The sequence below is a fragment of the Lepisosteus oculatus genome, chromosome 5 (assembly GCF_040954835.1).
Source record: "Lepisosteus oculatus isolate fLepOcu1 chromosome 5, fLepOcu1.hap2, whole genome shotgun sequence".
Classification (NCBI taxonomy): domain Eukaryota; kingdom Metazoa; phylum Chordata; class Actinopteri; order Semionotiformes; family Lepisosteidae; genus Lepisosteus; species Lepisosteus oculatus.
Genome location: NC_090700.1, coordinates 30,438,967 through 30,466,873, shown reverse-complemented (window position 1 = coordinate 30,466,873; position 27,907 = coordinate 30,438,967). Strand labels below are relative to the sequence as shown.

Here is a 27,907-nt window from a genome sequence, read left to right as displayed (position 1 = left end):
TGCCCCCCGCCGCCCCTTCTGACCCCCACACCTGGGGTGTGAACCCGGGTCTCCAGAGTAACGCAACAGGGCACCATCCGCATGAGCTAAAGGAGACCTCCCTCAGCCCAGGCAGCTGAGGACCCTGCTACGCGCAGTGAGGGCGCTGACCTCACCACACTAGCTCCGCTACACCAGCAGTATGGCATGTTTTCTGAAACAGTCAGCCAGTCTTCTTCCTGTCTCGCCAATGTAAAAGGTATTTTACTAATAGTAAAAAAGAGAAATCAGGCCAGTGGTACAGTGGTTAGCATTGTTGCCTTGCACCGTTGGGGTCCTGGGTTCAATTCTGTACCTGGGGTACTGTCTGTGTGGAGTTTGCATGTGCCCCTCCCACAGTCCAAAGACTTTCTGGTAGGTAAATTGGCTTCTGAAAAAACTGACCCTGATGTGAGTGTGCATGGTTGTGTGTCTGCCCTGCGATGGACTGGGGTCCTACCCAGGGTGTCCACTGCCTTGTGCCTGTTGCTGACTGGGATAGGCTCTGACTCCCCCACAACCCAGTATTAGACAGAGCAGTGAGAAAATGGAAGAGAAATGAGATTACTCGTGTTCTCTGTGTGATTCTGAAATTGCCAAGAGCCCATGTGTACGTGTGTAACTAGATAGATATGTGCAGCTGATGCAGTGGCTTCTGTGACAGGAAAAGATGCCTGATGTGGATGGTTTCTGTGAGTGGTAACAGGATCTGTGGACGAGAAGGTTGTGCTGTTTAGGTGGTGGGCACAGTGGGATGATACGAATATCTGGGAAAAAAGTTTCTATGGGCCACCCTGTAAAATGAATGTCACGGATGTCGGAAGGGACAGACTGTGGAATGGCAGGAGAGCGTAAAAAGACCCATATGCGTAGCGGCGGAAGGGAGGATTAGCCCGGGCTCAGCAGTTCAGGAGTCATATAGAAACCAATGCCCTCAGGCAGCGGACGTGGGGCGACCTGGTGCTAGGCGGGTCTCAGGACATCAATGCTGAGCGAAGGTGAATGAGAGACCCGGAAATATATTGCCCCAGAGAGGGAGACACTGGAAGGACAGCAAAGCACAGGAAACTAGGGACAGGACAGAGTAGGAGCACCCTCTGGCTGAAGAGGGCATGACAATGAAGAGGATATCTCTGATGATCATAGGATCCCAGCGAGGATCATTTCCATACTTAATTCTTCTACACACAGCTTTAAACATATGAGGGACCATATTTCCATGTTACCAATTTGACCCTCCACACTGATGTCATTCATTAAACTGAAATAAACTGTAAAAATTGTCAATGGTAGGACATTGCTCTAAAGAAGAAGCAAATATCGATTATAAGATCCACATCATATCATGTTCAGTATTCCTGCAGTAAAGATTGTTTGTATTTCATTTGGTTAGTTGGAACCACAAGATGAAAGTTCTGCATCATCTAGATCCTAGTCATCTTACCTTTTACTCAGTTATGCATGCATGTTGCTGGTTTGTAAAGTTCCTGTTAGGACTACAGCACACTTCCAGTAAAATTAAGAAAGACACAAGGTCATTGTTTTCCAGACATGAGTGAACTGCCTGTGTGCTTGCGTGTGCTGAGTGTGCTTTTGTGCGGTGTCTCTTGTGCAATTGTGGGCAGGTCTGTCCTGTGCATGTACGATTCTTGAAAGCTACTGTAGTTCAGTCATTTTCACTGGCTCAGGCTCAAGTACCACCAGGAAGGAGAAACCGACGGGGAATGCATCAGAAAATAAGATCCTGCGTGTCAATTCTATTTCTCCTCGGAGGTAAGTCTTCAGATATTGTAACTGATAGATTAAGCCAGATATACTCATTCCTAGTCCTGGGGGACACACGCTTCACCTTTAGTATGGACATTAGAAACAATGAGTACTGACCTGGAACCAGTGGTAATATAGCCAAGTCAGTGGTTCTCAAACTGTGGTATGCGTACCACTGATGGTACATGGAGTGCCCCCAGGTGGTACGCCAGATGACCCTGGAAATTTGTTTTTGTGTGCACTGAAAAATTGGGAATTAAAAATGGAATAATTAAAAATTATGTAAATCTTTCATCTGTGATTTACTTAATCGGTTTCAGAAAGCTTGAGACGGGTTTTCATATCTTCTATTTTAATAAAATTAGTTTTATGTGTCAAATACGCAGCCCACGTACTTCGCTACGTCGATACAGCACGCACTAATGCTTGAGTGTTCATACTCCTCTCGAGCTTTCAGAGACCCAGTTTAGCGCCACATTCGCCAACAGAACAAGTGATCGAAAAGGAATACCTCGCAACAATCAAGTATTACAGTATGTCATGGCTGAAAGGAATAGATGCCAAGAGTACTGATGCAAGCAGGCGGATAATACATCGGCCACTGGGGTTTGACCATATTTCAACATAAAAAAAAGAGAGTACCCTGAGGAACTTTCTTATTGCGTTATCTGGGAAGGGGGTTGGGATGAAGAGAGGGTTTTCAAAATATGCCAAGTTTTATGTTCATTGGTAAAGTAACTGTGATGATGTTTAACTGTGTGAAATGCATAAGTCCCCTCTGCTGCAATAACAGTATCTTCTGATTTAATGCCAGATTTTACAAAATAATCTGTTAATTTGGTTGACGAACTCTCTCCTCGAACTGCCTTTTTGTGTTTGTGTCAACATGAGCTTGGAAGTCAAATACACCTTTATTTGCCATGGAGACAAAAGTACCAGGCTTACACACCAAACAGCTTCCCAGTCTTTTCTGCTGTGTATTTACACTTTCGCTTTGGCATTGTTTTTGAGGGTAGGAAAACAAGAAACAAAATAGGTTTCTCATTGAGAAACGAAATAGTTACACCCCTGAGTCTGCTTGTGTCAGGGATGTCGGAAAAGACGAACCGTGGAATGGCAGGAGAGCGAAAATAGACCCTAGGCGTAGCGGCGAGACGGGGGTAAGCCTGGGCTCAGCTGTTCTGGAAATGCCGTATAGAAACCTATGCCCTCAGGCCATGGACAGGAGTGACCTGGTGCTATGCAGGTCTCAGGACATCTGAACCTCAATGCTGAGTGAGGAGCAGAGCAGAAACGGGAAGTAAATAGGCTACACAACAAGACACACCAGAAAGATATGAATAATCACAGGGAACTAGGAACAGGAGAGAAGTAGAGTGCCTCTAGGTGTACTGAGCATGACAGCTGGGTTGTGCTCCACCCTGTGCTCAATCACAGGCTAAGCTGAATGAGGTTTGTAATTGGGATGACCCTTCTGCTAATGAAGATAAGATAAGATCACTTAATTGGCTATATACAGTTTTCTTGTAATAGGAATCTGTCTTTTCGCATACCCCGCATGACTGACTCTCCATGAGACACACAGACAGGGAGAGAAGCTTGGGGTCAGAAATTATTAATTCACAGAACTGTCCTCAGTTCGGCCAGTTCGGCCTTAAGCAGAAGGAAAATGTGGGAGTATCGGATGCAGTGTCATTCCCTCCAGTGTCTTTTCACCATCACTTGCTAACTTTTCAAGAGCTGTTGAGTCAGAAATAAGGGAACAAATTCCTAATTAGCGTGTTCAGGAGAGAGTGCGTCTGTGTGCTGACATTGTTGAAATAATGAATCCAGGGCCTGAGTGCAGAAAAAACATCGAAACCAGCACGTGGATCAATTAGCACTGGTGATTAAGGGTTTAGTAGGAACAAAAAAAAATGGCAGATACATGGTTCCTGGGACCAAGAGTGAGAAGCATTGAAGTAGAGTGCTGGACTCTGCTTTTGACAGTAAATGCCCCCAGTTGACTTCTGCTCTGCTTCAGCTCATGTATACTGACAGCCTGTTCCTGTACACTGACAGCCTAGTCAGTCTGTACACAGTTCTGAAAATCTTTACTTTCTGATTCTAATGCATTTTTTCTTCCCCACACTCTAGGCTTTGTGAAATCCAAAGAAATATTTGGAGCACATGGCGTAAGAGGTGGACTCGTAGAGATTGAGTGCAGCTATCCAGATGGGTATCGGGACAATGAGAAGTACTGGTGTCGGCATCCCTGTTGGAATACGAAGGATGTTCTCATTACAACTGGCAAGAGGAACACTATGGTCACTGTAGGGAGATTCTCTCTGTTTGACAACCAGAAAGTTAGGACCTTTACTGTGACCATGAATAATCTCACACTGCAGGACACTGGGGTGTATTACTGTGGACTGGAGCGATGGGGGCTTGATAAATACACAGAAATAAAAGTAAGCGTCAGTCCAGGTAAATAATCATCACTCAATTTCTTTTAATTTAAGAGTCGATTATTTGTATTTTTACTGTACTTAATTGTTTATAATGGAATTCAATTTAATTCAGGGTTCAGCAATAGTCTGAAATACTGTACCCACTGAATGAGCAAGTGACAGTGAACAGCCTGAGAATCCTCATCCAAAGTCAGATTTGTTTTATTGTTATTTTTCTGCTTGTAGGGATGATACGTTTGACCAATGCCTGCATATGGAGTAGTAAATTTGTGCTTCAAAATAAAAGATGTTCTAGTTCCTTCACTGTTCTTGTGTGACACAGTGGCCTTGATGAGGGAAATCAGTGAGTCCTTTAGAGCTCACATTCTAGATGTGTAAACATTATAGCACAGACCATGTGACTAAAAGAGTCTTCAATACCCATGGTGGGATGACCCTCCTATAACCATGGCTTCCTGTTCATACATTGCCCTGTTTATAATGTGCAAATATCTCCCATAGCATCATTAGATGGCTGAAATGATCTTCTGCTGCTAGGGCTTCCTGCCATCTGTAGAGCAACCTCTTATTGCGCTTCCTGCAGAAAGAGCTCTGCTGTTTACATTGGAGAAACAGGAAGAACACTGGTCGACGATTTCAAGAAACTTGTCAGAGCAGAGAGGATCAAAGATCCCTCCACGTTGACAAGCCGTTAGTTCTCATTCCACTTCTTCCAGCCATGATTACACAGGCTTTTCTGCCTGCATCCTTTTACAGGGCTTCCGAGACTCTTATTCCAGAGGGACATCAGAAGCCATGATTTTCCTAGATCCCGGATCACTTTTTTCCCCCAGCTCTCGGTGATCAACACGTTTCTAGAACTTCTCCATTCATTGACTTCACAAAATCCTTGCAGATTTCAGCTTTTCACACCTCGGCCCCAGATCTCCCTTCGTCTGGACAACTCTTTCTCACCTGTGTGCCCGTTCGCACCTGCGCCCTGTCTCTCTCTCTTCACACCTGGAGAAGGCTCCACAGTCAACAAGTTCCGTTCCTTCTTTCCACTTTTCTGCAGCCTTGAACTCCCCTCTACTTGTTCCTTTGCTGACACAGCTCCTCTCTCAGATCTGTGGTGGAGACGGTGCAGAAGCTTGGGGGAGTTGGTGGGAGGGGGTGGACATAGACCTGAGCTCTGCCAGCCAACTCCAGGATTTGAAAAGCAGTCTTGATTTCAGAGTATGAGAGAGTCACTTCAGCAGGGCTGTCTGACAGTACTTTACCACAAGCGTCATGAGTGCTCAGTGAGGATTGCACGGTGTAAGGAGGAATTGAATGGCAGTGCTGTATTGCAGTGGATTCAGAGATTAGCTGACTGACTGGTCATCCCTTGTTTTGTCTCCCTTACTGATGCCTCCACTTGCTCTCCATGCCCAGCAGGGAAGGAACCTCCTGGACTTGACTCCGGCGCACAGACCAATGGCAGTGCCCTGGCAGGTGAGCTCATTTACCTGTACAGTAACCTCTTGTGATTGGTGGAAAGCAGGTCTTCAAGAGGTGATGGAGATCTCTGGGGGTCTTCAAGAAACCTAAAGCTTTAAATTTGGGGTAGTACCAAATGATCAACATGTGCTGAATATCCATTAAAATATATCATGTCATGTCATTTGTCAAACCGCTTTATACCACACAGTGTCCTGGGAAGCCGGAGCGTACCCGTCAAGCAACGAGTGCAAGGCAGGGTACACCCTGGACAGGGCGCCAGTCCATCACAGGGCAAGTGCAAGGGGCAAGTGCAACAATTTAGAGGCCACGGTAAAGGCCGAATGGTGACATTTGGTCCAGACAAAGGGAATGATAACTCCCTACTCTTATTGAGAAATGCCCGGGCATCTTTAATGACCATTGAGAGTCAGGACCTCGGTTTAATGTCTCATCCGAAAGATGGCGCCCATTACAGGGGCATTAGGACCCAGACAAACCGCAGGGTGGGCGCCCCCCCGCTGGTCCATTACAATATATTGGGTAGTTAATCCCAAGGGCAATAAGAAACTATAAAAAAAGATCAGGAGGCATCCTTTGTATTCTTCTAGACAAAAAGTGCACCTCTGCTGGAGATAGGGTGGATATGATTCCGGGACATCTTGTCAAAGATAATGGCCTCCGACATTCCATACGTTCTGTGTTAGTGAAAAGAAATCATGGACAAACCATGTAAATTAAGATGAATCATGACTGCTGCTTGCTCACTTACCAGCTGGAAACAGAAAGACCAGAGTAGCCTCACCAGATTGAGAACTATGTTGAAATGAGACGGGTGCAGTTTGTACTCCTCTGGGATTACAGGGATTGTGGACAGGATAGGCATCATTGAGATGTTTCCAGTATCTATCAACTATTGTATCAGTATATTCTGCTTTGTGAGTGTGGTTGCCTTCATTTATAGTCAGGTAAATAGAGTTTACCCATAACAACAATCCCATTAGTGCAAACCATGCAATTTATGAGCACTGTGTGTGTTTTTCTGTAGACGCCCATGTTGTGATTCTGGCAGTCCTTGCAGTGATAGTCTGTGGGCTCCTGGTGGCAGCTGTCATTCTCTTCACACAGAGGAGAGCCATACGCTTCCTGGGTAAGTCTCCTCCGGCTGGCCCATCAGTAAAGCTCAGCAGAGCACTGCTGCCCAGGGCTGGGCTGTGCTGGACAGAGCTGCAGCAGAGCTACTCTCTCCAGACTCAGTAGCCTGTGACTGACCCCTCCTCTGTGACTGTGAGCTGCTGCAGTGAAGCTGTTACTGGACTGACAGGACAACCTGATGATGCTGATGACTGGATCAGGTGTGTTGAAACAGGGGCTCTAGTTCAGAGGGCCAGTCACTCCACAACACGGGCAAGCAGGAGGACCTTCCAAAATGAACAGTGAAAGGTTAGAAACACATGAGAAAATATAGTCATTGAAAATAAGAACATTTTATTTTCTGTTTGTATATCTTTTTGGGAGACAGCATGTGAAGAAATAAAAACAGCACACACAGTTTGCAGAGTAGCAACAAGCTTTTTTTTGTCTATTTGTTTATTTTATTTATTTATAAGATCCTAGCTGTAGCTTTATGCATTCTGCCAATAATCAGAAAAACATGTTTCTTTGTTTTGTTTTACCAGTTAAGAATCTCCCCATCGTGGAACTTCCCAAGGCAAACGTGCAGGTAATGACATCCTTCAACCACAGCTTATTCACAATTCTTTGACTGTGCTAATAAGGCCTGAATAAGGAGTGAGAAAATGTTATAGTATAGTATTATTCAGCTTTGTTCTGAAAGTGACGTATTTCTCTTTTCAAGTTGTGCTTCTTGTGTATAATGTACATTAATATTTAAGGTGGTAAAGGAAAATTATCTGCATTTTGGTCGGATCAAGTTCTGCAGATCGCAGTGAAGTGCACAGTTAGAGAAGTCAGAGAGACACAACCACTTACGGTGCATCTGCACTGGCCAGAGCAATGTGAGCTACGATGCCAAACGCCACATCAGACACAACTCCGAAATAATCCGAAACACTTCAAGTAAACACATAGCCCTACCCATACTTTTTTATTTGATGTAATCTACAGTAAGGGCTGCAACCATTGGTATGTTTTCACAAAGAGGCTTGCTGTTGCTAGACGTGATGTCATCCCTTTGGAATTTATATGGCTGGAGGCCTGGCCCTTTGGAGTAGGGAAATTATCAGCTGCTTGGGAGTGATGCTCTGTGGCTCTGTAGCAGGAGGTACCCACGATTTCCAATGTGTGAACCCCAGTGGAGGCAGATGCAAACTGGTTACAGACATATTTTTCTGTGTTGACCAGCTTTTCAGCAGCTATCAGTGACAACATGTAGTCTGGCAATATTTCTAAGATGAAAGAATGATGCACATGTGGATCAAATTTCAAGCTTGGACCAAATACCACCCCCCAAGTTCATCAATTTAGATTCAAATACAGTGTCATCCACAGATAAGTGTACTGCATTGCCATATGTTGTTGGAAGGTGCTTGGGAGCATGATTTCAGACTTGTTGCAGTTTAAATAAAGGAAAATGATGTCAATGATGATTATGTCACTGATGCAATTTGATAGAGCAGAGACAGCCAGTTCAATGTCAGGTTTAGTATGGACGTAAATTTGAGTACCAGACTTAACGAGTCCAACTTCAGAACTGAAACCGCCAAGAGAGAGACAAAGTGTCAGCACCCAGAAACATGTCAGAAACTCCAAATAAAGTGTCAAGGCAAAAAAGTAAGACACAGAAGTAACAGTGTCAAAAGGAGCACAGATGTCAGTCAATTGCTCCTTCCAAGACTGAAAATGAATGTTCAGGCCAGAAAGACAACACCTACTTTATAGTTTGTGGGCCACTGCCTTCCTTGAGTACAACTGGTCAGTATACCATAGGGCAGAGCCAGTAAAGTATACCATAGGGATACTTTAGTCTCAGTCTCACCTATTAGGCTCTGCATGGCTTGGCAACTCAGTACCTATCTGAACTATTATCGCCCTACTCCCCACCTCGCAACCTTCGCTCTTCTAATTCTGCTCTCCTTACTGTCCCCCAAGCCCGTCTACATTCTATGGGTGACAGGGCCTTCTCCCCTTATGCCCCCAAGCTCTGGAACTCTCTCCCCAAGGATATCACAGAGTCACCTTCTCTAACCTCCTTCAAATCCAGACTCAAAACCCTCATCAGAAATGCCTTTACTTAACTGGTTCCATTCTTCTAACACGGTCTCCTCTATATATTGTAATTATTGTAATTTTATCTTGTGTATTCTTCTTATTTATTGTTGTTGTCATCCTGTAAAGTGCTTTGAGATGCCACCTTTAAAGGCGCTATATAAAATAAAGTTTATTATTACTATTATTAAAGGAGAAAGTTTGATTTTTAAGAGGAACTTGTAACGAACAGTTCTTTCCAGACCCTATGCGGACGACACAGTCCGACGGAGTGGGGAAACACTAGGGAAACATCATGCAGGAAAACGGGGCTGAAGACAAGGGGGCGTGTCCAAGGTGCGCTGGTGCACGGGGGAGGTGTGGCTGAGGCGAACAATCCCAAAGAGTAATCCATAGAGTATCCAAAAACACACGAGAAAGTCCAAAACCAGGAGATCCATCAAAACACGACGTTAAAACCACGAAGGCCAGGTCGGAACCGGCAGACAGGGGACAAGGAACAGGAACAGGGGTTAAAACCTTAACGGGACCAGGCGCTTCCAGGTCCCGGACTCGCACGATACGGAAATCAGATGCAGAGCCCGGATGAGCGTCAGCGCCTGGCTTTTAAGGTGGGCTGGGAATAGGGAACAGGTGCAGAGAATAAAGTCTTAAGTAAATGAGCTGGAGCACCCTTAAGGAGGGGGAACTAATATCGTGACAGAACTATGGTGTCAAGAGTCATCAAGAAAGAGCTATTAAACACTTGTACCCTGTTTTCAAGAGTAACAGAGTCTAGAGTAGCAAAACTAAGTCTGGTCAACTGACCACAGAGTGTGAGGGTGAAAAGTATGAAATGGGAAATTGTGTGATAAGTGAGAAACAAAAGAGGCATTTGCAGTTACTAAATCCAACGTGTGACCTTTGTCGGGCTGAGAACGAACTGGTTGAAAGGAACGCATTCCAGCAAAGCTAGGAAATCCTCAGCTAAACTGGAAGACCTTGAATCAACATTGATGTTAAAATCACCAAGAATAAGGATCCTCTGAAACCTGAAACATAAAATAGAAAGTAAATCAGTAAACTCACCTTAAAAGGCATCATTAAGCTTTGGGGTCTATAGACAGTGACAATAATAGTAGAGTGTGGAACAGGACAGTCAAAAGGGGTGGTGTGGTAGCTCTGTGGCTAAGGATCTGAGCCTGTAGCTGGAAGGTTGCCGGTTTGTATCCCACGGCCAGCAGAGGAATCCTACTCCGTTGGGCCCCTTAGCAAGGCCCTTAACCCCAACTGCTCCAGGGGCTCTGTATAAATGGCTGACACTGGGCTCTGAACCCAAGCCTCTCTCCCTGTCTGTGTGTCTCATGGAGAGCAAGTTGGGGTATGTGAAAAGACAAATTCCCAATACAAGAAATTATATATGGCTAATAAAGTGATCTTATAAAAAGAAGAGCTATACATGAATGCAGGCTGATTCTGATCGTGATTGTGTGTAGTTCCTAACCAGGCTGACACAATGGCCTGACAAACCCACAAGAGGTTTCACTTATAGCTTATGTTCCTTTGATAAGCATAGATTAACCCTGGTTATCCATTTTCACCAAACAGAGATGTTACTAACCTGTTGTTTATGTAGCAGAAAAACAACAGAAATGCACCAATACGAAATGTGGTCTACATAACAGCAGCATAAAGCATGAAAGACAATCCTACATTCTATGTCATAACTTTCTCTGATCAGATTGTACACCCAGTCAAACGTTTATATAGTTAATCATCAAAATTCACCATGCTTATTATGGCATTTGTTATGATGTGAGTGGCACAACACCAGTGCTATTAACTGAAATGTGCTATTTGCAGAAGAGGTAAGATTTTGAAAATTATTATATGGTGTCTCAAGGGTGCCATGTGAATAAAATTGTGTCGATTCAAATAAACTCACCAGGAATGCATTTATTTATCTAAGTATATAGATTATAGTGCCTTGCAAAATGGGATCCTTCCTATAATGTCCCATTTTGTGAAATGACAAAATAATGCATACATATTTTTAATCTGAATATTTCATTTGAAACCTGAATTCTCCTTGGTCTTCATGGTTGAATCCTTTCTTGAAATTCACTACCTGACTCAGGAACCTTACAGAGACAGATGTATTTATTCTAAAATCATAAGAAATACTATTATTACACACAGACAGGGGACACTTAACTAATTGCATGGCTCATTATGATACATTTATGACCTTAAATTAATTTATGTATGCCACCATAAAGGGTTTGAATATTTAAAGCAATCATGACTTGTATTTCTTTTAACTCTCTATTTACTTCTTTCTTTTGCTTTGAGTGTGTGGAGAAGATCATGTATATGAAAAATATTAGTTGATACTTCTACGTTTCTTGACTGTAAGCTTTAAAGCAACAAATGTTAAAAATGTCTGAATACTTTTTGCAAGGCACTGTAGGGATGCAGGATAATGAGTAATGAACCCCGATCTCTTTCCTTCTGCGCAGTAACTTGATCTCTGCTTTCCCAGTGTTGCTAACTGTAAGGATACAACATCACAAATGTTAATATCAGTTGGGACAGATCCTGATGCAAGATGAACAACTAAGCAACTATTGCATCACACCTATGGCATTCTTTAGCTGCATGATACCTGAAGGCTTCTAGGCCAGCTCCAGTTAATTCATTGTAACTCTCTCCTGTTTAGAATGATGATGTTCCTCTGGCTGTGTATGAAGAGGTCGATGCAGGAGGCGCCAGGCCCCTGTCCTCTGTGTACTCCAGCGTGTCGAACCTTCAGGAGAAGAGCCAGGGACTGTATTCCTTCGCACAGCTGCCTGGACCCCAGCTCACACCCGAAGACAGGGGTGTTTACTCTTTGGTGACAGCCCGCTGAGCAGGGCCTGCACTGTGGGCACACACTCCTACAGGTGACACTGTAAGGGCACGAGGAAATGTCTGCTTGTCCTTTGTTTCAAATGAAACTTGTTTCCATCCTTCATCCAAAACAAGGGGTGGGGGAGTCCTGGACCTGGAGGCCTGATGTGTCTGCAGGTTTTCCGGGTCTCTTCAAAGCGGCAGGAGCTTTCAGAGACACCAGTTAACCTAGCAACCATATCCAAGGAAAGTGAGAGAGAACATTTGGAGAAGGCCCATACAGACATTATAGGGAACATGCAAACTCCACAGGGAAGGACCTCCACCTCAGAATCGAAGCCCGGGACCCAGGACTTGTGTGGCAACAGCATTTAACTACAAAGACACTGAAAAAGATCCTGTCATTCCTGAAAGTGTTTTACCACATCTTTTTTCTCCCATTTGCAGAAATAATAGTTTGTGGAGTTTTCATTGTTTTCACTGTTCATTGTTCACAATCTATTTTTTTAAATTAACAAAAATAACTTAATGTGAGTTCAGTAATGAGGAAGTTCTTCACCTGCTGGTCATTCAGTTCTCAGAGTACACAGCACACTTCTCTATCTTCTCTTCCTCGCTGTACAGCCTTGCACTCAGACAGACCACGGCAGCTTCTGCTTCTGGACAGAGCTGAATTGCTGCACTTGGCAATTTTGATTTCGACCTGCAAAAAAATATGTGATCACCTGGCAAGACTGCAACAGTCTTTTCGCTTTATTCGTTTACTGTCTTTGTCTTTACTTGTTTATATATCCATTTTTTACCCACTTTATCCTATTCAGGGTCGCAGGGGAGCCAGAGCCTGTTCTGTCAAGGAACAAGTGCAGAGCAGGATGCACCCTTGACAGAATACCAGTCCATCACAGGTCAGATAGACACAGACACGCACCAGGGCCAATTTTTCCCAGAGTCCACTTGTCACGCCCTTTGCAGCCAGAGGGCGCTCCTACTCTGTCCTGTCCCTAGTTTCCTGTGCTTTGCTGTCCTTCCGGTGTCTCCCTCTCTGGGGCTATATATTTCCGGGTCACTCATTCTCCTTTGCTCAGCATTGCCGTTCAAATGTCCTGAGACCTGCCTAGCACCAGGTGGCCACTCTGTCCGTAGCCCAAGGGCTTTGGTTTCTCTACGGCAATTCCAGAACTCTTGCACTGCTGAGCCTGGGCTAACCCCCCGTTCCGCCGCTAAGCTCACTCCTGCCATTCCACGGTTCGTCCCTTCCGACATCCGTGACAGAATGCTGAGCCTCCTACTGACCCTGTGAGCAGCGCCTTTTGTCTTTCCACAGCTTTTTCCTTTTTTTGCTGGGCTTTTTTTCAGTTCTTCTATTCTAATCGCGGGATGCTACTCCCGACTTCCATGCCTGTGAGCGGGTCATTCTGTGTTATGCTGTCCCGACATCCGCTTACGAATACCTGGCTTTCCTCGGGTTGCCTCTCCCGGCATCTGTGATTGAATGTTGAGCTGGCTTTCCTATTCTTATTGCTGGATATCACTCCGGACATCCGTGCCTGTGAGCGGGCCTCTTGCCTGGCTCTCCTCGGGTTGTTCATTCCGATATCAGTGATAGAATGGTAAGCTTTTTTTTCCGTTTCTCTATTCTCATTGCTGGATATCACTCTGGACATCCGTGCCTGTGACTGGGTCTAGTGCCTGGCTCTCCTTGGGTTGTTCATTCCGATATCAGTGATAGAATGTTGAATGTGTCTTGCCCAGTCTGTGGTATTTTTCCCAGGTTTTTATTTTTATTTTTGGCTTGGTGTTTTGATTTTTCACTTCCTGGTTTCCCCTTCTCTATGGTCCCCCTGTCCCGTGTGTCTTGGAACTTTTGATTCCTATCTGTTTTTTGTGGTTTGTTTCCCTGGTCTCCCAGGTTTATGTTTGTTGTGGTTTGTGCTTGTGTACTTGTCGTTTTTGTTTCAGTCTCTGGAGCTCTACCTGACCCCCCCCTTCCTCTACCCAATAAAGGTTTATACCCTGGAGGAGGGGGCAACTCTCCGCTGTTGACTCCCGGAGGTTTCCTTTCAGTTAAATGAGGTTTTTCCTCCCCCCAGATCTGTGCAGCTCACTTATTTGTATGGGTGTCAGGAGCTGCCCATGAAGGGGGGGGGGTACTGTCATGCTCTCCAGAGGGCGCTCCTACTCTGTCCTGTCCCTAGTTTCCTGTGCTTTGCTGTCTTTCCGGTGTCTTCCTCTCTGGGGCTATATATTTCCGGGTCACTCATTCACCTTTGCTCAGCATTGACGTTCGGATGTCCTGAGACCCGCCTAGCACCAGGTCACCGCTCTGCTGTATATAACCCCCCGAAAGCTAGCATTGGGAGAATGCTGGAGATGTTTCTAAAGACATCACTTGCACTCAATTGAAAGGCGTAGTTAGCATGGCATGTTTTTTTGTTATTGCGTTTTCTAGCTGTTGTAAATGTGATTGTCGATTTGCTTTGTTCTTTTACTTCAAAGAGTGGTGAATGTCCCCTAATGAACACTGGTATTCACTCTCACCACCGAGAGTTTCTATTTGTTCCGGGTTTCATATCACCCTCGACTCTGAATTACTTCATTTGAATCAATTGTTAATTAAATTGATCGGTTTCTGCATTACCACCTTTTCCTGGACTTCTCTGGTGGAGAGTTGGAAATTGTCTATCAATCCTGGTATGGCGATGTGAGAGGTGGGGAATGAGATTGGCGTTGTGAAATGACTCCATGACATTAGATCAGATTTAGTCATCTATTTTGTTTCTTTAAGGCTTTTTGGGTAGCATGATCGAGAAGACGCCCATAGGCATGTGGCCAAGTTCTGCTGCTGCGTTTTTTGTGTGTTTCATGTGTGGCAAGTTTTGCTTTTACAAACAGAATACTAATCTATCAGAGCACATTTATGTAGTAATGGTAATGTTTTTGATGTGGTTACACAGGTATTTAGGTCAATATACTGGGTCAATATACCAGAAATGATTTAATTTATTGATACCTTAATTGTAGATTCACGGATAATGTTGATATGAGGGTTGGAAAGTTAACTAAACTCAAATGTATAGTTGTATGCTAAAGTTTTGGCACCCCTGGTCAAATTGCATGTTTCATAATCTCTAAGTGAAAAGAAGTTAACTTAACCTCTGCAGGGAACATCCTTAAGCTTGACATATTTCTGCACATTGTAATGCACAATTGCTATTTATTTGCTAAACTTAACAGATTGAAAAAATAAAACAGTGAGTGGGGCATTTAAACATTCATGCTGGATGGGTGCAGACCCAAAAACCGATTGCCCAAAGCTGACTAAAATAGACAGCATGTTTTCTTGGGGGGGGGGGAAACCGGTGCAAATGGAAGAAATGCCTGGAAATGAGTGGAACATGCAAACTTCACACAGAATGCACATCCATCCAAAGTCAGACACCTCACACATAACAGCTGGCTTGTTGCATCATAAGGCTCATAAGGCTGAGCGTGCTTTTTGGAGACCATGAGCACAACTTCCTCCTGTTGTCTAGTGCTTGTCTGACCTCACATCTCCTTTGGCCGAAACTACGAGACTCTGTGGTTGCCTTAATTTAGATTATATTGAGCCTGTTCAGGCTGTACAAACCATATCTCTGAGTCTTAAAACATCAGTGGCCTGTCTTGCGCTACAGTGGAAAGCTCATTATTGATTATTTGATTTTTTTTTTTTAAATCGGAAGGGCTGCACTGATGCTTAGTTCCTTTCTGTCCTTCTGTTCCACAGCTAGACTCATGAAAGAGCTTTTTGCTCATTTCCTTTTATAAGGTAGCAGGAAGCTTGACAAGTAAGCCACACAGAAACCTTTACACTCGATCGGAGAAATATGAGACCGTCTGTGCAGATCCCTTCTTTCCTTGCGGGTAAGTCGAGGTATTTTATTTCATAAAAATGACCAATTTTGTTGAGGAAAAAATCTGCTATTTTCTGGGTCTTTTTGTGGACCTTCACAAGATAAACTGGGACCTAAGGCACTGAGCTTCGCATACCGACTCTTTTGAGCAATTCAATTGTGGGGGGACAGTACACTTCCAGACAGCGGCACAGCCTCCTAGCTCTCAGGTTTTACCCTGGACTGTGGCACCTTCTGCGTGGAGTTTGTATGCTTTACTGAACAGTATGTGCATGTGTGCCCAGTGAACTGATGTCCACTGTGCCCTGCTTTTGCTAAGGTCAAGACAAGCTTCCTCTCGCCTTGACCAAGCTCCTCCAGAATCATCAATCTTGCTTCCGATGCAAAGAGGGTCTCAATATAATCGGTTTCCACCAACTGATATTAATAATTCAATTAGCACTGAATGTCCCGTGATTTCACTATAAAACTGGGGCTGGATGTTGTCTTACAACCCATTGAGTACAGTGCTCAGGTGTAGCGGTCAAATCCCAAGAAAAAGGCAATGATTAAAGGCTTGTGCAGTAATAACCTTATAAACTTTAGTAACTGTACTACTAACTTATTCTACAAATTGATGTGTAATACATTGGAACCATGAGAGGTTTTAAAAAATATTGCAAACATTTTTCTTAGTAATAAGATTTCTTTTAATCCTGACAGTCCGCTCACCCTGAGAAAGGTGTGTACAGGACAGGAAATGTTGTTTCAAATGATAATTTGACGATTTGTTAGAAAAGGATAAGTGCAATATTTTGTGTTTTGTTTTTAAACTTTTTTAACAAATTAAACATTTGTCATAAAAATTACTAAACATATTCTTTGCGGTTTTACAGAGCCGACTAAACTTGAGCTGTGTTTGTTTGTTTTGCAGTGTAGGGCTGTCTTGAGCTCTGTGGCTGTCTTGAGCTGTGTGTCTGTCCTGAGCCGTATGTATCAGTACTCCAGTGTAGATGACTGTTCTGAGCTGTGTGTGTCTGCACTCCAGTTTAGATGACTGCACTGAGCTGTGTGTCTGTCCTAAGCTGTGTGTCTATCCAGTAGTGTAGGTTTCTGTATTGAGCTGTGTGTCTGTACTGCAGTGTTGGTGTCTGTTCTGAGCTGTGTGTGTCTGTACTGAAGTGTCAGTGTCTGTACTGAGCCGTGTGTCTCTGTACTGCAGTGTAGATATCTGTTCTGAGCTGTGTGTGTCTGTACTGCAGTGTAGGTGTCTGTCCCGAGCTGTGTGTCTGTGCTGAGATGTGTGTGTCTGTACTGCAGTGTAGGTGTCTGTCCCAAGCTGTGTGTCTGTGCTGAGATGTGTGTGTCTGTACTGCAGCGTAGGTGTCTGTCCTGAGCTGTGTGTGACTATACTGCAGTGTAGGTTTCTGTCCCGAGCTGTGTGTCTGTGCTGAGATGTGTGTGTCTGTACTGCAGCGTAGGTGTCTGTCCTGAGCTGTGTGTGACTTTACTACAGTGTAGGTGTCTGTCCTGAGCTGTTTGTCTGTGCTGAGATGTGTGTGTCTGTATTGCAGTGTAGGTGTCTGTCCTGAGCTGTGTGTGACTTTACTGCAGTGTATGTGTCTGTCACGAGCTGTGTGTCTGTGCTGAGATGTGTGTGTCTGTACTGCAGCGTAGGTGTCTGTCCTGAGCTGTGTGTGACTTTACTGCAGTGGAGGTGTCTGTCCTGAGCTGTGTGTGACTGTACTGCAGTGTAGTAAACAAAACCTAGAGAACTCAGTACAGAAGCTTGAAAGAACAAGGAACATTATTCATCACACAATACAGTGCTGGCCTCTTAGTAGACATCTGGGAAGAGATCCTTTAAACCAGCAGTTCTCAATGCTAAATCTAGAGCAACACTGTCTTCTGGTATTTGCTCATACCAAGGTCTTAATAGAGACTCATCAATTTCAATTTTCAGTGTGTTTTTTAACAAAACAATTTTTACCAGTTAAAATGATTTATGGGGTTTGAAAGTGGTATCCACCATGTTTCAGAACTCTGTTCATTCAGATGTGTTAGCTGAAATGTAACCAATTGGACTTGAGAGAATTAGGTACATTGTCATGCCCTTCGATCTCTCTTCATCTTGAACAGACTGCCAATTAAGTGTCTGTGTCAGAATAAGGGATTAAAGTTATGGAGAGGTTGCATGACGTTCCATGTGCTGAAGCGAAGAGCTGAGTGCGCAAAAAAGCAAGCAGTTTCATTACCTGCATCAATTAACACAAGAGATTAAGGGTCCAATTGGACCTACCTACAGCAGTTCCTGGTTAAACACTTAGATTTCTCTCAAAGGCACAAAGTTCTTTGTTTCTTTATAAGAATCAATCCATCCCGATTGTTTTTTTGTCTTTTCCCAGTTCTCAGCTGTGTGATGTCAGCAGAGAGGAGAGTGAATGGATCTGAAGGAGGACGTGTAGAGATTGAGTGCTACTATCCAGATGGGTATCAGCACAAGGAGAAGTACTGGTGTCGGGATCCCTGTTGGAATAAGGATGTTCTCATTAAAACTGGCAAGACGGACATTGAGGTCACTGTGGGGAGATTCTCTCTGTTTGTCAACACTTCAGTCAGGACCTTCACTGTGACCATGAATAATCTCACCCTGCAGGACACTGCGGTGTATTACTGTGGACTGGAGCAATGGGGACCTGATAAATACACAAAAATAATAGTGAGCACTGATACACGAGGTACACAGTCAATTTAATGTCAAATTTGACTTCGATAGATAATAGAAATAGTTGAAGTACTTCAGGCGGGTAGCTGCGTCAGCATGCGTAGTCTGCAAAGGAACAAGTAATAGGTTTATGCCATGGTGAAAAGAGAAGAGAGAAAACACAACGTTTTGGCTGTGAAGCCTTCTGCAGGTGTGAGATAGACAGGGCAGACAGAAAAGATTAAATAGCACAGAAGAACGAAAGCTGGGAGAGGGGAGGAGGCAGGAGGGGCAGAGAGGCAGAGAGGTCACTCAGGAAGTGCAGTGAAGAAGGGTGAAGAAAGGTGTGAAGTCAAAACCTGCATGAGAATGAAGAAGATTACACCAAAATAAGTCGGTCATTGAGAGAAGGGGGATGGTGTGAACATAGTTTCAGGGTGAGTTTTGTTTCTGTTTTTTTTTCTGCGATGGGAGTTGAGAAACCCTTCTTTGAGAACAGAGACAGAGAGATCAGTGTGATCATGGCCATCTGAGGTGAAATAAGAAACTATGGGCTTGGAGAAATCTTTAATCTTCACAGCCCTAACATGTTCTCTGAAGCGGTCTCCTAGTCTCCTTCTGGTTTCCCCAACGTGCATTTTTTGTTCAGGGGACACAGTAAATGAGGTTGCTGGAGGTACAGGATGTTGTCTGGGTGATCCGGAATTGTCCTGAGGGGCCCTGAATGAGCGTGTTGGTAGATATGTATTTGCTTGGGGATGATTGCCGAGTGCGGTCAAGGGAACTGTGAACCAGAAGTTTACGTAGATTGGGTGGTCAGCGGTATGAGATGAGATGAGATGATGGAGGGACCACCCTGTAAAATGGACCAGTTGTTAATAACGGTCTGAAGCCTGAAGAAGGCTTCACAGCCGAAACATTGTGTTTTTTCTCTTCTATTTTCAGCATGGAATAAACCCATTTCTTGTTCCATTGAAATAGTTGTATTTACAGTATTTATATGGAATATATAAGTTACATTTATAATACATACAATAATTAGCATGTAATTTTGTTAATTGAAATAAAAAGATGTACATTTGTCAGTTTACAATATTATGGGCAGGTTTGATATGATGTAAACTAGTGAGTCCATTATTAATACTTACTGTGCTGTCATCACCTGGGGAGGTTACTGTAGACTAGAAATTGTTTCACACAAAGACCACGGGCGTTAATCCAACTCCCTCTGCTCGTGGTGTGCTGCCTTCCCATTCCTCATGTCGTCCTGTTTAAACATTGTCCTACTTAAAAGGTGTAACTATTTTGCACAGCTTATGTTGGGAGTAAACGTGTGACACAACTGATAGCTGAAAACACTTATTGAGGCGTTTGTAGCCGTAACCCACCAAGTCTGGAATCTCCAGCTGTGTCTTTACATCTTGGCTCATAGCCAAGAGGAGCTGTTTTTCCCTCTAAAGGGCTAACTGGTATACCAGGCCTGTAGGTCTGTGGCAAATACCAAGAGTTTTGGCAAAGCAGAACTCCTTATATCCACAATGGCATAACAAGGAGGGGCTCAAGGAGACAGGTTCTCCCACTGAGTCATTCATCTTATGTCACTCGACAAGCTCTGCAGCGGGGTACAGGAGGGACAGCTCTGATTGGACAAGAGGCGTGTCCCTCACTGGCAGCACCATGTCCTAAGTTACTACTCTCTTCCATACAGTGTGAGCAAAAAAATAAATAAAAGGGAATATAGTCCTGATCCCTGTGGCCCAGGTCCGTGATGACAATATTAATGCAGTCCTGCTCTCATATTTCCTAGATCAAGCATTTCCATCAATCCCACCTCTCATTTAGCTCTACAGGGCTGTTTTAGGGTCATGTTAAGTTGTATTAATATTGAATTGACAGACAATTGCTTAATTACTTAAAAGTGAAATTAATAATTTAATTCCCTTGTTTACTGTTTTTACTAGTCTCACAATTGCATTGTCTCATGTCCTGGGATGTTATTTCAACATTCATTTCAACCTGCTGGATGTTGAAATGGGAATTTCCCGTAGGAGTGAATTAGAAGTTTGGCCTGGTAAGTCTCCCTGGCCTGTAGCTCTGTAGCTCCGTACTGTTTGTCTCCTCAGCTCCTACAGTCTCCATGCTGTCCCACTCAAGTCCAGGGACTGTTACAGAGGATGCCACTGCCACCCCACCAGGAGTCCACAACACCCAGACAGGAGGCAGGGAGTTCACAGGTGAGCTTGTTTGCTTGCACAGTCAGTTCCTCTCACTGGTGGCGATTTAGAGTGGAGGAATCTTCCAAACATTGTATTTTGTTGTGACGGATTTTTCTTTGAGCCGATACCCTGGGGATTCTTGTATCAGTTAACTACTAACTACCAAACAGGCTAGATGGGCTAATGGCCTCTTCTCTTCAGCCACCTTTCTTCCGTTCAGACAGTTCTCACTTTCTTATGTCTTTTCAAGGTCATTACACAAACTCACTCAGACTGCAGAAGCTGAGAAGGATATTAAAATATATTTTTGCCTATTAAAATATATCCATAACATTCTATATATACAGTATATTATTAAGTGGGAACACTTGACAGAATGATAAGAAGAGTCTATATTAAGCATACTTCTAAGTATTCTTAATTACTATTAGAATATGTATCATAAACTGTACACTGCTATTCAAAAGGCTTAGATATTACTAAGAGTAATAATATATGTAATAACACAATGCAATGCAACACAATGCAATGTGTCCACTAATGTTTTCTACTATTACAGCAACTGTTATTAATACTAACCTTGGTTCACAAACTTTAATTCACATTGAAAAAAGAACACAGACAGAGTGTTCTCAAAGACGGTTTTCCAAACTCATACTGTACATCAGAAAGACTACAGAAACCAAAATTATCCTGCAGCTACTGTAGGATCACACCTTCCCCCTTCTCTTAACGACAGACTACTTTTCTTCTAAATTCTCTCTATTCATTGTAGGTTTCATTTCACACCTCTCTGCACCTATTCTGACTTCACCCCTCTTGATTGGCCTCTCTGTCTGTCCCCTGCTCCCACCTCTCACTCCTCCTCTCTCCCAGCTTTTGTTCTCCTATGCAACATTACCTTTGCCTACTGCCCTGTCTTTCTCACACCTGAAGAAGGCTCCACGGCCGAAACGTTGTGTCTTCTTTCTTCTCTTTTCAGCATTCCTTTGCAGCCTACGCATGCTGACGCAGCTACCCACCTGAATTAATTCACATTGATCAGAATTTTCAAAAACTTGATCACAACAACACTATACAACTACACACAACTTCATCACACCAACACTATTCAACTATATAAAATTTGATCACACCAACACTATACAACTACACAAAACTTGATCACAACAACACTATACATCTACACACAACTTCATCACACCAACACTATTCAACTATATAAAACTTGATCACAACAACACTATACAGAAGCATGCAAGATGAAGTGCTGTAGTAGCTCATCCATTACAATCATCCATCAAATCTAATTGACTCATCGGCAAGTGTCTCTCATCACTAACATCATTTGCTTCCCTCTACACATCCACACAAATAAAAGGCCCAAAAAATAAATAACGTAAATCCGTGGCACACAACAAAGGAAACAGCCATGCCTTCTATAACAGACAATGTGTAACATGACATTTTCTAGCTACAGACAAATGCTGTGGAAAATAACACAACCATGCTGATCAGATCTCCACTCTTATTAAGCCAAAGAATGCGAACCCCACATGGTTCTTTCTTTAAGATTGTCCAAGACATCACAACCACGAATGCACACCAAGCTCGGTGTGATGAAGCAATTCTTTATTCCAGTCTTTCGTCCTCAACAGTCAAAGATCATAAAAGAAAGTTTACAAATCCTGCTCCTGCTTTGCTAACTGCTGTCATGAAGTGATTTGTGGGTGGCTGGAGATCCCCCGGCAAACCAGTTTGCACAGATTGCATAACAGAAGGGCTTTTTCCTCTAAGCCGCTAAATTCTGTGGCAAACAGCTAAAGTTTTGCAAAGCAGCAGCAGTCCACATCCTCTGTGCCAGGTTATTTTAAAACGGCTTATTTAATTTCATGTCATATTAGGAAAGCAGCCTTGTGATATCCTTACAAGGCATCCCCTCCTGTAAATCGTACGAATTTAGGCATTCCTTCTGTTTTACAGACTGTGACACAACGGCTGCAAGAGCTGATAGTGGAAGCCCAGGTTGTGTGCAGCTCTTACTTGAAGGTTGTGTTTGGATTGGGAGTGCGGTGCTCTTTGACATTTTCTGCCACTGTGGTACCTTACGTGCTGCCAGGGGAAGCCACAAATAGTCTGTCCTGTAACCTTTGTTCCCCCTTCAGCTTTAAGTGCCTTCCAGTTTCCACTTCACTTCCTTATTTCAAGAGATAATTTTAGTCCTGGTGTGCTAGAACAGTAAAAATAAAAAACAAAACAAAATAAAAACCACCGTTTTCTAACTGCATGAAAAACAGCTGCAAGCAGGAATGGCACTGGTTTATTCTGAAAAGTTCATTTTCATAAAGGCTGATAATCAGAGACAAGGACACTTTTTAATATAGCCTATATGCATTTCTAAAAATATTCTATAGTGTTGAGTTTTGAGTGTTGAGTATGTTGAGCATGATAACAGCAATCACATTATTGAAAGGCATGCGATTTATGAGCACTGTGTGTGTTTTGCAGTAGACACCCACATTGTGACTGGGGCAGTCCTCTCAGTGATAGCCTGTGGGCTCCTGGTGGCAGCTGTCATTCTCTTCACACAGAGGAGACCCAAACGCTCCCTGGGTAAGTCTCCTCCAGCTGGCCCATCAGTGAAGCTCAGCAGAGCACTGTTGCCCAGGGCCGGGCTGTGCTGGACAGAGCTGCAGCAGAGCTGCTCTCTCCAGACTCAGTAACCTGTGACTGACCCCTCCTCTGTGACTATGAGCTGCTGCAGTGAAGCTGTCAATGGCCTGATGGGACACGTGCTGATGCTGATGACTATACCTGTGCAGCAGGAGCTGCAGTGGCAGCTAGCTGTACAGTGAAAGTAATTGTAAATGCCTGAATGTGCAACGTGGAACTGTCTAACAACTGTACCGTGCATACACTTGTTCACCGAAGCTACTAGGAACTTTCATGAAAGACAATTAATGACAATGTATTTAATGGAATAGGACCATCCTTTAGCTTTTGTAATGGAAAGTTACTGAAGAAAAGTGTTTTATCCTAAAAATATTGTTTACGAGCAGAGCTTTGTTGTAAAAGCAGCTGGATTCTTTGAACAAAGTGTGATTGTACCCAGCAAGTCAAGGGCATGGGATGTTCTCAGAATATGTTTATCTCTGCCGCAGCAAAAAAGGCAGATACAAAACTGCACGTAGCTGTCTTCTCTGTCCTTCAAGCCTAAGACCTCTAAGGACTGGAAAATTACTGTCTTGCCTGTCTTTGTATTACTAACCAACCATAATGAAGTAAACAAGTTGAGGTGCTGCATCAGCTAAGTGTATAAAATAAGGGACTTTTCTCTATTTTACTTTGGAAATCAGCTCCCACTTGCTGCACAGACCGGTGGTTGCTGTCTTTCCCTATTGCACAATATGAATAAATGCCTTACTGAGTGAATGAGAACACCTTTCCTGGCTCTCCTCTGATAAAGATTCCACAACACTTTGGAGAGGAATATTGTGCCTCCTGGATTGTAATTTGTAGCCCAGTTGGATTCTGCGTTCTTTTCCTGAAAAGCTGCAGTTGATCCCAGGTGTGTTCTTTGGGATCCAGGTCAGGGCTCTGACCAGGTCAATTTTTAATGACCATTCTCCTTAAATTACTCTAATTTCTCATTTCACTCTACACTGGCAGCACACGGTTGTTAATAAATGTGAAATATTTTTGTAATATGTTGTAGTTTAGGAGTTCATATGGATTTACATATAGCTACAGTGGCATAAAATCTGCATCCAGGAAAGACATTGTGCTGGCATATTAGTATCCCATTTAAGAGGGGTATTTTTTCCCCTACCATCTACTAGGTTGGATATAATTATGTTAACAGAGGATAAACACTGTTAATGAATAACAGTGTGAAACAAATCACACTGTAAAAATCAGTGGCTTTTGAGTTAACAGTTTTACTAACGCAGGATTATACTGACAATGCTACAAGTTGCTTGATTGGCTGGTAACTCGTCGGAAAGTGTAACTCCTCCTCGAGGCCTACATAAGTGTAAGCAGAGATAGCAGTTTTCATGTTGAACAAAGTATTGCCACTAGTGGCCAGAAAATAAAGCAGAAGAAAAAGCCCCAAACTCTAACTCTGTTCCTTAGAGCACATTCTAGCTATGATAGGTAACAATGTTCTAGAGAGGGCTTGTGCATACAGCATCATTTTAGATTTTGATTTCTGTGTGCTTGTCATGTGAGACTTCCCAGGAGTAACAGCATGTAAAAAAGAGGTAGGAGGACGCAAGATGGAAATTCTTCCTGATATGGTTCTGTGAATCCTTGGGAAGAGCCAAACTTATGAATGAAAGAGGGTTTTAGTTTTCGGAAAAGTGATTTGGGGATTTTGAAGCTGGCAGTTTAGTTGCCAATCTATTATTAGAGAGGGATTTTGTAAAAATAAAGTGTAGCTCAAAGCTTAAAGAGGAGTTTAGGTTTGGTTCACACTGCACATATAGGAACCCTGTGCATCTGTTTCACTGAGACCTGCCTGTTCAAATGCTCTTACGACACCTTGCCCTGGTATGCCAGCAGTGGAACAAGTGGCCTTGTGCATTGTTCTGAAGGATAGCCCGATAACTAAGGACACTGTAATACATCAATATAATGCTACTGTACAGTTTTACACAAAAGCTGATTTGTATAATTTGCTCTCTTCGCCCACTTTGTTGCTGTAATTATTATTATATGACCTACTGAATGTGGGCTTTTTTTCAGCCAAGGACCATCTAACCAGGAGAACTTTCACAGACGCTGCACAGGTAACGTTCATTTACCGTACAACAGCCATTCACTGTTACAGCGACTGAGCTGAACCCTAACAAGACGCTGCAAATTTTGACCGTTATCGATTGATTCAGTTTACCCCTGTCTTACTTAGGATGCTGAATATGCGAATGTTGGCACCGCCGCTGGGATCAAGCCCCTGTCCTCAGTGTACTACAGCGGGTCGTACCATCAGGAGGAGGACAGCCAGGGACTCTACTCCCTCGCACAGCTGCCCGTGGACACACCCAAGGACAGTGAGGTTTACTTTCTGGTGACAGCCCACTGAGCTGGGCCTGCACTGTGGACACACACTCCTACAGGTGACGACACAGGCGCAAGGGAAGCCAGTCTTGCCTTCCCTGATACCGAAACATTCTTCGCCCTTTTCAATGAAGTGGCAACATCCCAATACAAATGTATGCTGGAAGGATTTTAATGACATTTGTTTATAAATTCTTATAATTGCTCCGTGCATTTATACAAGCATTTGAGAAGACAATTACGTAGCAAATAACAGTAGCTCTAAATCAAAACTGAAATCTTTTAAACTATCAAGCACGCTGATGTTGTGAACAGAGCTATAGGGAACATTGTAAACGCACATACCGATGAACAAGCAGAGATTCATTCTACACTGATAATAGAAGTGTAGAAAGAAGACAAAACAGAAGATTTCAGCTATGCATTTTTTCTGCTCAAGCGTGGAAATAACTTCTCCTTATTCTTTTGTCATACCTACAGCAGCACAGCTCCCTACTCCAACTCACACAAAGTATTAGTATATTTTATACATTATACCATGATGGATAACCTATATATGACTGAGCTATATCTATAATCATATATGACTGAGCATGGATCTCCAAACCCCCGAACTAATCAGTTCCTAAAAATAAGAATTCTCTGCATATGTGCTATTGTAGGAGCTCTTAAGGTCTGGTCATCTGTCAGGAGAAGGTTTGCCTCTGATTGGTTGATGAGAGATAGATTCCCTCTGATTGGCTGATGAGAAAAGTATTGCCTCTGATTGGTTGATGTGAGAAGCCTTGCCTCTAATTGGCTGGCTATCTTTGCTTTGTTGAGAAGCTCTGTATTTTACCTCTATAAATTCCAGTAATTATGCTTATGAGGCCAGTCTAAGTGCTCAAAGGGATGTATGTAATTTCTTTAGCATAAAATAAAACACATATTTTTAATTCCTCCCTTGCCTGTTTTCTTGACTGTGATGTCTTTCAATCAGTCACAGAATTGCCATGATGTAGAAGGGTGGTTGGTCTTGTGCACAGACTTCAGGGACAGGCATGATGCCATCTCATGAGAGACTAAGATCCTTTCTGTGTTTTTATTTCTTAAGATGTAACAGGTCACACGGCATCACATTCAGACTAAGCTGAAACATCTTGAAGGATCGTTAATGACCACTTTAAACTCTTAACAGAAACACTGTCCAAAACAGAAACCTTCTAAAAACAAAACATATATTAAATATCTGGGTATTAATTGTCCCAACTGAGCAGTGGAGGAGGAGCTTTGTTTATTCTCCTGAAGTGTGTAGATTGCGTTTTCCTTTAGCGTCTTCTGGGCATGTCACAGAGTGACAACACATCTTGCATATAGGGCCAGGACTGTGTCAGAGCAGGCGTGTTTGTCTTTCTCCTGTGTCTGTTTCCTCCTCCTCATCCAAATTTTAAAATGCAGTGAGGCAGGAAACAGTAAGCAGGGATTGAAGAACACACTGTTTGCCCAGACATAAGGGCCAGCAGCTATATCACTCTGCAACACCTGGCAGCCCGCTGAAGCTCAGCAGGTGTGAGCCTGGTCAGTACCTGATGGGAGACCTCCTGGGAAAGCTAGAGTTGCTGCTGGAAGAGGTGTTAGTGTTACCAGTAGGTGGCGCTCACCCTGCCGTCTAGTTGGGTCCCAATGCCCCAGTATAGTGACGGGGAGACTGTTCCGTAAAAAGGCACCATCCTTCAGATGAGACGTAAAACTGAGGTCCTGACTCTCTGTGGTCATTAAAAATCCCAGGGTGTTTCTCCAAAAGAGTACTGTGTTTCCCTGGTGTCCTGGCCACATTTTCCATTGGTCTTTACCAATCATGGCTTCCTAATAATCCTAGTCTCTGAACTGGCTTCATTACTCTGTACTCCCCACTGATAGCTGATGTGTGTGGTGAGGAGACTTGCAAACTGTGGCTGCTGTTGCATCATCCAGGTGGATGTTGCACATTGGTGGTGGTGGAGGGGAGTCCCCATTACCTGTAAAGCACTTTGAGTGGACTGTCCAGAAAAGTGCTATATAAGTGTAAGGAATTGTTATTATTAATATGAATATATAACTTGGTGATGTTTGTGTTTGTAGTATTGCTGGGTTGAACTCTGCTGCAAAAAAAAAGTCTCCTATAGGGTAATATTAAAGCTTGAAAGTGTTTTAGGCTCATGTCAATGTTTTGAGCGAGGTACTGAAAAAACAATGCCAACTGTATTTTTGGTTTATCGTGGCAGTACCCGGATCGATCTCAGCGCGGCG

At 43.4% G+C, this 27,907-nt stretch overlaps 2 protein-coding genes across 3 annotated transcripts; both read left to right on the top strand.

The window, feature by feature from the left end:
- Window positions 1–1,685: 1,685 nt before the first annotated feature.
- LOC107076782 (CMRF35-like molecule 7) lies at window positions 1,686–12,258 on the top strand. Of its 2 annotated transcripts, none has more exons than XM_069190268.1 (6): window positions 1,686–1,791; window positions 3,922–4,251; window positions 5,652–5,708; window positions 6,742–6,843; window positions 7,373–7,416; window positions 11,620–12,258. In XM_069190268.1, exons 1-6 carry the CDS (start codon window positions 1,743–1,745, stop codon window positions 11,806–11,808), a joined length of 771 nt encoding a protein of 256 aa, XP_069046369.1. In that variant the 5' UTR covers window positions 1,686–1,742; the 3' UTR covers window positions 11,809–12,258. The 2 variants fall into 2 exon arrangements, with proteins under 2 accessions (XP_069046369.1, XP_015197618.2); XM_015342132.2 differs by having other exon boundaries at window positions 5,649–5,708.
- Window positions 12,259–15,175: 2,917 nt separating this feature from the next.
- Window positions 15,176–27,874, top strand: LOC138239198 (CMRF35-like molecule 7). The gene is made up of 6 exons (XM_069190267.1): window positions 15,176–15,692; window positions 18,067–18,399; window positions 20,489–20,599; window positions 23,090–23,194; window positions 25,328–25,371; window positions 25,491–27,874. Exons 1-6 carry the CDS (start codon window positions 15,656–15,658, stop codon window positions 25,662–25,664), a joined length of 804 nt encoding a protein of 267 aa, XP_069046368.1. The 5' UTR covers window positions 15,176–15,655; the 3' UTR covers window positions 25,665–27,874.
- The last annotated feature ends 33 nt before the right edge of the window (window positions 27,875–27,907 follow it).